This window comes from Mauremys mutica, chromosome 1 (assembly GCF_020497125.1).
Source record: "Mauremys mutica isolate MM-2020 ecotype Southern chromosome 1, ASM2049712v1, whole genome shotgun sequence".
Taxonomy (NCBI): Eukaryota; Metazoa; Chordata; order Testudines; family Geoemydidae; genus Mauremys; species Mauremys mutica.
The window spans coordinates 356,408,072-356,420,152 of NC_059072.1; the positions used below are offsets into that span (position 1 = coordinate 356,408,072).

The 12,081-nt window shown below is 54.4% G+C and overlaps 1 protein-coding gene across 5 annotated transcripts in view; it reads right to left on the bottom strand.

Annotated features, from left to right (window-relative positions):
- The window catches only part of ARAP1 (ArfGAP with RhoGAP domain, ankyrin repeat and PH domain 1), a 185,103-nt gene that overhangs the window by 59,798 nt on the left and 113,224 nt on the right, over positions 1–12,081 (bottom strand). For all 5 annotated transcript variants that reach the window (XM_045023006.1, XM_045023016.1, XM_045023000.1 and 2 more), the window contains 3 exons: positions 7,408–7,477; positions 6,340–6,460; positions 5,619–5,824 (listed from right to left, as the gene is read on the bottom strand). In XM_045023006.1, the coding sequence (XP_044878941.1) occupies positions 5,619–5,824; positions 6,340–6,460; positions 7,408–7,477 (397 nt within the window). The remainder of the gene's footprint in view (positions 1–5,618; positions 5,825–6,339; positions 6,461–7,407; positions 7,478–12,081) is intronic.

Below are 12,081 nucleotides of genomic sequence, written 5' to 3' on the forward strand. Positions count from 1 at the left end.
AGCCAGACGGAGCCAATGAGACCACACAATAAAGGCCTCCAGGTATAACTCAAGCACTGGGTTAAGATCACACCTGGCAAACCAGAGCAGCGCGGGCCCGGAAATCAATGGACCAAACCAGAGCAGCGCGGGACCGGAAATCAATGCACCAAACCAGAGCAGCGCGTGACCGGAAATCAATGGACCAAAGCAGAGCAGCGCAGGACCGGAAATCAATGGACCAAAGCAGAGCAGCGCGGGACCGGAAATCAATGGACCAAAGCAGAGCAGCGCGGGCCCGGAAATCAATGGACCAAAGCAGAGCAGCGCGGGACCGGAAATCAATGGACCAAAGCAGAGCAGCGCGGGACCGGAAATCAATGGACCAAAGCAGAGCAGCGCGGGACCGGAAATCAATGGACCAAAGCAGAGCAGCGCGGGACCGGAAATCAATGGACCAAAGCAGAGCAGCGCGGGCCCGGAAATCAATGGACCAAAGCAGAGCAGCGCGGGCCCGGAAATCAATGGACCAAACCAGAGCAGCGCGGGCCCGGAAATCAATGGACCAAACCAGAGCAGCGCGGGACCGGAAATCAATGGACCAAAGCAGAGCAGCGCGGGACCGGAAATCAATGGACCAAAGCAGAGCAGCGCGGGCCCGGAAATCAATGGATCAAACCAGAGCAGCGCGGGCCCGGAAATCAATGGATCAAACCAGAGCAGCGTGGGACCGGAAATCAATGGACCAAAGCAGAGCAGCGCGGGACCGGAAATTAATGGATCAAACCAGAGCAGTGTGGGACCGGAAATCAATGGACCAAAGCAGAGCAGCGCGGGACTGGAAATCAATGGACCAAAGCAGAGCAGCGCGGGACCGGAAATCAATGGATCAAACCAGAGCAGCGCGGGACCGGAAATCAATGGATCAAACCAGAGCAACGCGGGACCGGAAATCAATGGACCAAAGCAGAGCAGCACGGGCCCGGAAATCAATGGACCAAACTTGGTGTGTGGGAAACGAGGCCGAATCGGTGTACGATATAACGAGGGGATGGGCCGTTTCACCCATCGCTCCCTTCTGGGGTTCTGAAAAGGAAAAGGTGTTGGGGGGCAAATTAGCAGCTGTCTGCCAACGATCACTGGAGTGAGCTTTACCATCATGGCTGCCACTCCCACCATCTCCTGGGACCCCAGGATCCATCACAACACCATGGGGCCACCTTTGTTGTCCTGATCCCAAGAGATGTCCTGACCACACTGGGCCGAGAGAGGGACCAGCTGACATCACCACGTCCGCTGGCGCCGCTGAATAGCAAACACCTCCTGGGATGTGAGACTTTGTAACACACCCCCCGTGTGTCCTTTTCCTTCCGCCCCTTATCTCTTCTCTTTCCTATCCCTCTCCTTTTCAGTGTGTCTGATCAGAGCTGGGCGCAGCCAGCCAAGAGTGTATTTTGCAACACAGCTGCTAGCCTGTGACCAGGATGAGGCAGATAAAAGCAGTGCTGTTCGCAGCCCGACGCTGGTTCGAGTTTGCCAGGTGGGTGATAAGACCAAGACCATGTGCTGGGCCTGCGTCCTTCCAGCGCTGAGGTTGCAAATAAGTCAGTCCCAGAGACAGACGCATTTTCTCTCTTTGCTGCTCTTTTTCTCTCCCCTTTTGGGTGTGTTTCTCTTGTCTTAGGAGACAGAACTGGACTTTAGCACCAGCACTTCCAGCCCATCTCAGCTGACTTCGGCTCTTTCCCCCCACAAGAACAGCTATTACCATCTTTGATACCATATCAGAAGACTGACAAACAAGGAAGTTTTCCTTCTAGAAACTTTTTGCAGCTCAAGGGCAAGGGAACAATGCCGTGGTTAAAAGAAAAGCGCCTTAATATTTTGCATTTCAAATGCTTTAACTGTTTGTTCTTTCTTTCCTGTATCTTGAATTAGAGGTTACAAAGGATTTTTAATGGTGTGTTCGCCACAGAACTAAGCATGAAGTCCTTGAGAGATGTCCAATCTCCGGCTTCCGGAGTATGCTCATCAGGTCTCAACTTCGCTGGGTCGGACCCTTGGGCCGTATGGAGGTTTCCCATATACCGAAAGCGGTGTTCTACGGTCAGCTGAGCATGGGAACCTGCTCTAAGGAATGACCCATCCTCAGATATAAAGACACCTTGAAGGCCAACCTGAAAGCACGCAAGATGAATATGAGTGAACAGTGCAACACTGTTGCAAGAAAGCAAACATCATTCTGGGATGTATTAGCAGGAGTGTTGTCAGCACGACACGAGAAGTCATTCTTCCACTCTACTCCGCGCTGATTAGGCCTAAGCTGGAGTATTGTGTCCAGTTCTGGGCGCCACATTTCAGGAAAGATGTGGGCAAATTGGAGAAAGTCCAGAGAAGAGCAACAAAAATGATTAAAGGCCTAGAAAACATGACCTATGAGGGACGATTGAAAAAAAATTGGGGTTTGTTTAGTCTTGAGATGAGACTGGGGACGAGGGGGACATGATAACGTAAAAGGTTGTTACAAGAAGAGAGAGGGAAAATTGTTCTCCTTAACCTCTGAGGATAGGACAAGAAGCAATGGGCTTAAATTGCAGCAAGGGAGGTTTAGGTTGGAGATTAGGAAAAATTTCCTAACTGTCAGGGTGGTTAAGCACGGGAATAAATTGCCCAGGGAGGTTGTGGAATCTCCGTCATTGGAGATTTTTAAGAGCAGGTTAGACAAACACCTGTCAGGGGTTGTCTAGATAATACTAACCCTGCCTCAGTGCAGGGAACTGGACTAGACGACCTCTCGAGGTCCCTTCCAGTTCTATGATTCTAAGACAGACATTAAAACCTGGGATCTCGTTGCACTGGACAGACCCAGGTGGCGAGGTCTGTGCCGTGAAGCCGTGTCCACTTTTCAGGAGCGGCATGCGAGCTCTTTGTAGGAGAAAAGTCTGTGCCAGGGCTTAAAGAGACCACAGTCTGCAGAGTTCCTTCAAGTCGTGTTGCCGACGACTCTCCCCTCCTGGTGAGACAGGGCAGAGGGACGCAAGGCTAGGGCGCATCAGGGGGCACCGCTTCGCACTCCCACCTCCAGCACAACTCGCACCGGGGTCCTGTGCCCCTCTGTTACCTAGCAGCTCTGTGTTCTTGGGGAACCAGGGCGCAGTACCCAGCCTGTCAGACTCACAAAAGACCTTTTTCACCCCCCAGCCTCTGCTTGAGCCAAAACCGATCAGAAGAAAGACTTACAAAAAGCAATGAAAAGGCAGCGGGAGACACACCTAAACCCCTGGGAGAAGGGGGACAGGATTAAGGGAACTCCCCTAGCCTCATTTGCATCAAAGATGGGACAAGGAGGCCTCTCCATTAGCATCCAGAATGGAGAACAGAGATTCCAAGGCAAGAACTGCACAGAACTCTGGGACCAGAAAAGCAGGGAAGCAGTGCATGATGGGGGATCTCAGCTCCAGCTGTTAATGAGCCCAGGCCTGCACACACCCAGCTCAGCAGTTACCAGACCAGTTCTAGTAATAAATCCTTTATTGGTATCCAAAATAGGGAAGCTCCCTAATTGCATTGTGAGCTTCCTCCTAGGAACACCGCCCAAAGCCAGGAATAATCAGCTCCCATGCTCTAGCCTGAACAAAACTTTGGTATCTCCCTTGTTTAAACATAAACAAATCTAGTGTCTCCCTTGAACCATTGTTGTTTGTCTACAAAAACCCCTACCCATGCTCAGGAAAGTGTTCTGATGCCTGGATCCAAAATCTGCATCAGTTCCACTGAGACTTCATCTTCTCCTGACTGATCATGCTGGGGGCTCTGCCTGTCTCCAGACCCTCAGCTACCACCACCACCGGGGACCCCCAATTGATTCGAGCTTCACAGAGTGGTGAGAACCCAGCTCTCTCTCTAGGTACAGCCTTCTGACCCTGCCTTGTGTGATCAGTTACAGCTTTCTAAACCTGAATTTTATAATCAAGTTTAAGTTAGATTTAATACCATCACTGTTTTGTTTCTTGGCTCCCCTGTGGTTATGACCGGCAATAAATAACTTTCATGGTTAAGCAGGTTGCTTCTCTCCCCTCACCCGCGTCCTCCCTGTAGGTGTTTTTTGGTTTCCTCATTCGCTCTGTAGCAACCTAGGCTAAAAGATCCCTGCAGTGCCCAAAAATCCTGTGGGGTTTGCTCATCAAGTGGGTCACTACCAGACAATTGTAACATGAAAGTTACTGAACCTGGGACATATGAGGGTGGCAGCTTGGAGGTGCTGCTCGACCCAGCCTGCTCGGGCGTGCTCTATTCCAGCGCGGTGCATGTGGCATATGAGGGTGACAGCTTGGAGGTGCTGCTCGACCCAGCCTGCTCGGGCGTGCTCTATTCCAGCGCGGTGCATGTGGCATATGAGGGTGACAGCTTGGAGGTGCTGCTCGACCCAGCCTGCTCGGGCGTGCTCTATTCCAGCGCGGTGCATGTGGCATATGAGGGTGACAGCTTGGAGGTGCTGCTCGACCCAGCCTGCTCGGGCGTGCTCTATTCCAGCGCGGTGCATGTGGCATATGAGGGTGACAGCTTGGAGGTGCTGCTCGACCCAGCCTGCTCGGGCGTGCTCTATTCCAGCGCGGTGCATGTGGCATATGAGGGAGGCAGCTTGGAGGTGCTGCTCCACCCAGCCTGTTCGGGCGTGCTCTATTCCAGCGCGGTGCATGTGGCATATGAGGGTGACAGCTTGGAGGTGCTGCTCGACCCAGCCTACTGAGTCCAGGGACATATAAGGGGTCAGCTTGGGAGTGCTGATTAACCTGGTCCTCTCAGACGTGCTCTGTTAATGTGTGTGTTCGTCTGATTCTGGGGCTGGAAGAACCCAGCCCTGGGGAACCGAGGTCCTGCAGGGTAACTCCATGGGGAGGGACCTGCAGCAGGGGGAAATAGAACTCCCTACGAGAACACAAGTGACACAAGCAAAACAGTGACAGAATTACAGACCCCCCGCTCCCCTCCTGAGGAGTCACCCCAATAAATGAGCCTACCCCGAAGTAACGGGCAAAGCTGGTAACACCTCTCTGCGCTGTGGGACTAAACTCCTGGTCTGATCCCCACTTCCCAACACCTCCGTGGAGGACGGATGGGACTACAGGGGTCAAAGGGCTGGACCGGAGAGCCGGGTTCATTTCCTGCTCTGCCCTGACTCCCTCGGGACCTCGAGCACAACCCTTCACCTACCCGCTGCCTCCACTGCCCATGTGTAAAATGAGCCGCCCGCCCCCCCACGCACTTTGCCTGCCTTGTCCAGTTTGAGCGCGTCACGTTGAAGCCTGTGAACGTGCAGCTCCCAGCACAATGGGGACCCAGCGTCGGGCGCTAGCTGCTCCCGCTCCTACGGCTCATAATAACCTTGCTCACAAACTCTCTTGGCAGCCCCAGGGGAAGACCCAGGGAAAGGGCCCAGAGGGAGCGGACTCAGGGGAGGAGGGCGGGAGCAGGCAAGGAGCGAAGTGGGGATGGCATGAAGGAAGAGGGGGGAGGAGAAAGAAGGGCATGAGAAGCAATTCGAGTTGGGCCGTGACCCCACCCCCCGTCCCTTGGCAGGGGGCTGAGCTGTTGCATTTCAATACCCCTGGCAGGAGACCGCCTCCGTGGATACACACCTCGGCGTTCTTGTACAGGAAAACCTTATCTCCAGCCACCACCACATACAGCTTGTTCTTAAAGCCCCGCAGCTCCAGCAGCCCGCACTTGTCCACCGAGTCCAAGGCGCCGGCGGGCGGCTGGAACAGGGATATCCTGTTCAAGCCCTTGAACTTCCGCTCGTCCACCATCTGCTGGAGGGTCCTCATCCACTCGTTACGATCCGCTGCAGGGCAGACAGGGCTCGGGGTCAGCGGGGAGCCGGGCCTGCCATCAGGCCCGAGGAAGAGCTCCAAAGCTGGAGCGCACGTTGGGCAGAGTGGGCAGAGTCCCGTCCCCGCTCACTGGGGACACATGGGGGGGCGCTGGGGCGCAAGAGCGTGGATTTCCAGCTTGGCCCTTTGCTGAGCAGTGGCCTCGACCCGCCGGAGTGAGTAAAGGGAAATGACAGCTGGCTCCTGGGAGCCCTCTCCTGCCAGTGGGGTCCACCAGGCAGTGGAATGGTATCCCCACAGGGCTGGGGGGAACCGCCTGTCCCTGGGGACACCAGCCTGAGCAACGTGCAAGGGAACAGAGGGACTGAGAGTGCCCACATCTCCCACCCGTCACCAGCGTAGCGGGTTCAGTTACTGAACAGCTCCCCAGAGCAGGCAGGAGAAACAGGAAGAGCTGCTTCCCTATTCTCTGCTTCCTTCCCCCCACCCTGCACGTGCCAGCCCTGGAGAAACCCGTGCCACTCACCATCGCTCTCAGCCCGGAAGGCGAAGGTCCTGTTGTTAGTGATCACCTCGAATTTCTGGTCCCCGATGCTGGCCACGCGGGCTATTGAGGTCACCGGAATGAAGCGCTTGGAGTATGTGTCCTGCAGCAGAGAGTCACACAAGTCAAAACCACACCCCGAGCGACGCAGCAGGCGGGTAACAGACCCAAGGAACCACCCATGTGCTAGCACTACCTGAGGCTGAGAGCCCCATCACTGTCAGGACATGCCACCATCAGCTCTACCCATAGTCAGGAGAGACCCCACAGCACCATCGCTCCAGCAGAGGGGTCAGCCCCATCCTATTAACCTCAGTCTCTCTTGGACACGGTATCCTTACCCACTCCCTGTACTAAAGCAGCGCCCAGCATTCCTGTGCGCTGTTAAAAACTTCTACTGCCTTCCACCCCAGAGGTGGCTGCATTCCACACCAACTCTGGCAGTAAGTGGAACCGTCCATGACTACAAGCAGATGAAAATCCCTCGTCTGAAAGGCTGTGCCAATCCTGGACTGACTCAGAGGCAAGAAGGCCACCGTCTGCAGCGTCAACGCTACTCTTTCCATCACCCTGCATCTGCGGGGGTGGGGGGGCTCCCTTCCACCTCCTGTCCAGACCTAGTGCTGCTTAGCTTGGGAGCTCTAATGCACAGCCCAACTGTGCGATGCAAGTTATTGTCACTCTGTACTGGTTTCTGGAAAGCAGAGGGGAACCCGAACACAGACGAGCTCGTCCCCATCCCTGGGGGAAGCTCCAAACTACACGTCAGTCCCACCCTGGGTGGCAGATTTCAAAGACAAGCCATCTAGATCAGTTACCTACACAGCCTCACGACTGCAGTATCTGAGACCGCACAACCTTTAATGCATTTCTCCTCCACGCGGCAGGTATTCCCATTGTACAGACGGGGAACCGAGGCCCGGAAAGGCTAAGTGACTGGCTCACGGTCACACAGAAAGTCTGTGACAGAGCAGGGCATTGAACTCAGAGCTCTCAAGGGCCAGGCTAGCTCCCTCCCTACCCACTGGCCCAATCTGCCTCCCCACTCACCTTTTCGCTGTCAAAATAGCGGAGGTAGTCAGCATCTAGCTTCACCCAGCGCTTCTGGTAGATGTATGAGCTGTAACGGAATGGGAGCAGCTGGTTAGCCTTGGCGAGCTAGCAGTGCCGGCGGGGAATGCAGGGGCTCCTGACTGCTCCTTAGCGAGCCAAGCTCAAGGAGGTAAGAGCATGTACGCACCGGGGTATTTCTGCTTCAGAGCTAATCTGCCCCAAAGGACTTGCACCGTAGCCAGCTGGACAGCACAGGACGGACGGGCTAGATGGATACAGTCCAACAGAGACGCATCGGACAGACACACACACATGCTTTTCCTGCTTGATAGTCTAGACCGCAGCCCACCTGCCCCCTGCCTAGCTGTTTAAACACAGGCCGGTATCTCGCAAGCAGCAGGGCACACCCAAGAATGGGTATGCAGGAGGCCTGAGCAGCAGCCATGTGGATCAGTGCAGGGGTGGGGAGGTGCCCCCCATGTGAGGAGGTTCCTGGGACGAGCAGACACGCAGCCTGGATTGTCTCTATAGGGCAGCGACACTCAGACTGAGGCTTGGGAGCTGCAAGCGGCTCTTCAATGTGTCCCCCGTGCACTGGGGAACCAGGAGAGGCCAGGGACCCGTGCCCCCGCCCACATTTTTTCCATATGTGCTGTGGGAAAGACATGATCATAGAGGCGACACGTGGGAGGGGCACGTGGGGTAACGTGCTCCCCAGAATGTGGCCAGCAGCAGCCTTTCGGCACTGGGAGGGTGGAGGGGGGAAGGGATGAGCTTCCGTCAGAGCTCATCCCTTCTCCCCCCATGGTTGGAAGAAGCTCCAATCCCCTCCCGCCCGCACAATGCCTCCAGGCGGCTAAAGCCTCCAGGCCGCTGCTGGCCACTAACATAGTCCAGCCGCCTCCTGTCCCTCCGGCTGTAGCGCAGGCAGGAAGGGGTTAAGCCCTAAGGAAGCGCGGTGCGAACCTGACTGCAGGGGTTTCAGCAGCTGGCCAGAGGCGGCTCCGCAGGAGAGGGCGCCCCCTGCAGGAGGAGCAGCGCCACAAAGCCTAAGGGACAATGCAGTCCCTGGGCCAGGACCCGGGCCAAGCGGGGGGTGGGGGTGAAAAGGGTGCTGCTGCGGATCCTGAGCGTTCGGGATGGGAATGGGCTGGAAATCTTCTCCTCCCCCCAGCAATGCTGAGAACTAAAGTTGTCTTATTTTTTTTAATCTGTCTGTACTATAATTATACCTTCAATGCTACAATGTGGCTACACTGTGTATTCTGGCTATTTAGCTGACAGCTGCACTCTGCGGGAGATTTAAGAATTATTTTAATTCCACCACCACTTTGGTATTGCCCCCACCCCCACCCACGTCTACAAAGGCTCCGGGGCCCTTGCTCCTGCGGCTCTTTGCGGCACACGATAGGAGAACATGGCGTGATTGAATTATTAACCAATCAACGTTATTAACCAATCAGGATGCTTTTACTATGTCATTAGCCCACTGTGCTTGATAAGATAGTACTTGGCCAATCAGCTTGCTGTGAGAATAATATATAGAGATATATACACTACATATGTCCCATCATATTGCTTAAATCCGACTATATAGTACTAGAGTAAATGAAACAATGAATTCACATGACTGTTTTGGGTAATGCTGATCACTAATTTGGCTCCTGAACCACTGAGCTCCGAGTACAGTAACTCCTCGCTTAACGTTGTAGTTCTGTTCCTGAAAAATGCGACTTTAAGCAAAACGATGTTAAGCGAATCCAATTTCCCCATAAGAATGAATGTAAATGGGTGGGAGGTTAGGTTCCAGGGACATTTTTTTCACCAGACAAAAGACTATTTTAGATAGATAGATAGATAGATAGATAGTATAAGTTTTAAACAAACAATTTAATACTGTCCACAGCAATGATGATTGTGAAGCTTGGTTGAGGTGGTGGAGTCCGAGGGTGGGATATTTCCCAGGGAATGCCTTACTGCTAAATGATCAACTAGCACTCGGCTGAGCCCTCAAGGGTTAACACGTTGTTAATGTAGCCTCACACTCTACAAGGCAGCATGAATGGAGGGAGGAGACACAGCTTGGCAGAGAGAGACAGAGACGCACACCGTGTGTGAGAGAGAGACGCGCATTTCCCCTTTAAGTACGCTGACGCCACTCTACGTACATTGCCTTTTTAAGTAGATCAGCAAATTGAGACAGCAGCTGCTGCCAGCAAGCTCCCTCCATCCTGAGTCCTGTCATGTTCCCCACCCCCGTCTATAGAGATGGGGTAAGCGGGGTGCAGGAGTGGGGGGAGGGGGACATCCTGACCTTAGCCCCCCTCCCCCCCACTCCCCGCACAGCAAGCAAGAGGCTCCCAGGAGCAGCTCCAAGGCAGAGGGCAGGAGCAGCACATGGCAGTGGGGGGAGGGACAGCTGAACTGCCCGGTAATTGCTAGCCTGCTGGGTGGCTGCCACACAGGGAACTTAGGGGAGCGGGGAGCTGATAGGGGGGCTGCCGGCCCACCCTGGTTCCAAGCCCCCAGCAGCTACTTCCAACGGGCTGCTCTTCCTGCAAGCAGTGGACAAAGCAGGCGGCTGCCAAACGACATTATTAGGGAGCACTGCGCAGCTTTAAACGAGCATGTTCCCTAATTGAACCAGGATGACATTAAGTGAGGAATGTAGGGGATGTTTCCACCATCCCTCCCCATTCCCTGATTTCCCTCTTACTGCCTTTGCTCAGACAGTGCTTTCCCCTGGCCCAGCCCTGCCAAGAGTTATCTGTGCATCCTCAGTGTCACATGGACAACGAGAACTCCTCTCTCCCGTTCCCGAACCTGCCTGGGCACGAAGCAGCCAGCAAGTTCTCCCTCAACGTGGTGCCGTCGCTCCCAGTTGGCGAGGCCAGGCCCCATAATCCCACACACGTACAGTGTAAAAGCCTGCTCTCCCCGTCGTTAACCCCACCATATACCGTCACCCGGGCTGCTTTGCGAGGCCGTTCGGTCACTCTCTGTATCTCAGGCCATATGGGCAGAGATTCTCGGCTGGTGAGTTTCGCGGTCTCTTTCTGGTCAGTTTCACTAGCCGGCTCTCTGTCAGCTCAGGTCTGGCTCACAGCACTGTGCAATCACAACTAGTTTCTCAGGAATAATTAAAGGAAGATTGATACGTGTTATTAGGGTGCATAAGCCACCCTTAAAAGACACTAGCCATAAGGCAGGGTCCTAGGCTCTGTGGGCTCAGGAAAGACAGGGAGGGAACAGGCTGCCACAACAGTTCCACCACAGCAGGAGACCTTTGAACAAGAAGCTTTATTGGGGGAGGGGAGTGGCTAATAAATCAACCATCCCTTGAAAGCCAAACATACCGCGATCTCTCCGTGCGTCCGGTACACAGCAGAGCCTGCATACAGCCCTGCTCTGACTCCATTTGAAATCCCTCCCATGACATCATCCCTGAACCACCACTGTCCCCCGATCTCTCCAGACTTCAGCGTGTGCAGGCTGCCACGGCCCGAGCCCTGAAACGTACAGCACCCGCACCCCCCGTCCTCCGACTGCTCCACCAGCTCCCCGTTCGCTTCAGGGTCCAGGCTGAAATCACACTGCCTGGGTGAGATTCTCTACACTCCTTTGGGTCACTCAGCTGGTGCAATGGCGCAGGAGAGCGGCCACATCGGGCCGGCTGAGACTCTCCCCAACACAGGGACATTCTCAATGGACACAGAGCCAGTGTAGCCCTAGCCGGTCCCTACAACACACCCAGTCTTGCCCCAAGGTGGGGCAGCATGCTGGGGTTAGGAATGGGACAAAAGACTTGGCAATCTATTCTCAGCTGTAGTCAGTCCCTTGGCAAGCTGGCACAAGTTAGAGCAACCCCAGGGCTTCTCTCACCAGCTCCAGGTGCATATGCTCCATGAGAATCAGGGAGCCAGGACCCACCGTCCCTTCTGGGTATTGTTTGTAATGGGCTTTCTTGCACCTTCCTATGAAACAACTGGCACCATCAGAAGCAGGAGACTGGCTAGACAGAGCATGCTCTGAATCAACCCCGCAGCTCCGGGCTTCCCACTGCACTGTCACGGCAGTAAAATATTTACCTCATGGGGTCTGATCTCACAATAGCTACTGATCTCACAATAGCTATGGCTAGATTAATCATTAATATGGGAACACACACACACACACACACACACTCTCTCTCTCTCTCTCTCTCTCTCTCTCTTTCTCCTCCTCAGGAAAAATCCAGAGTCCCAAAACACACCCCACAGGCAAGTTACTAGGGCCTGGTCTATACTAAAACATTGTATCGACTTAACTGCCTTGCTCAAGGCTGTGACAGATCTCCACCCCTGAGCGCTGTGGCTGACCTAAGTCCCTGTATAGACAGCCCTAGGTTGATGGAAAAATTCTTCTGTCACCTGGCTACTGCCTCTCGGGGAGGGGGATTACCTACACCCGCTCAGCAGCGCAGCTCTGGCTACGCAGCTGCAGCATTTCAAGTGTAGATAAGCCCTCAGCCGAGCAAACAGAACAGAAAGTCTGCCGATGTCCCGTGACTGCAGTCCTATGTTAACAAGCCACTTCACCTTGAATGGGCCCTTAGAACAGGGGCTCTCAACCTTCCCAGAGGACTGTACCCCTCTGATTTGTCCTGCGTACCCGCAAGTTTCACCTCATTTA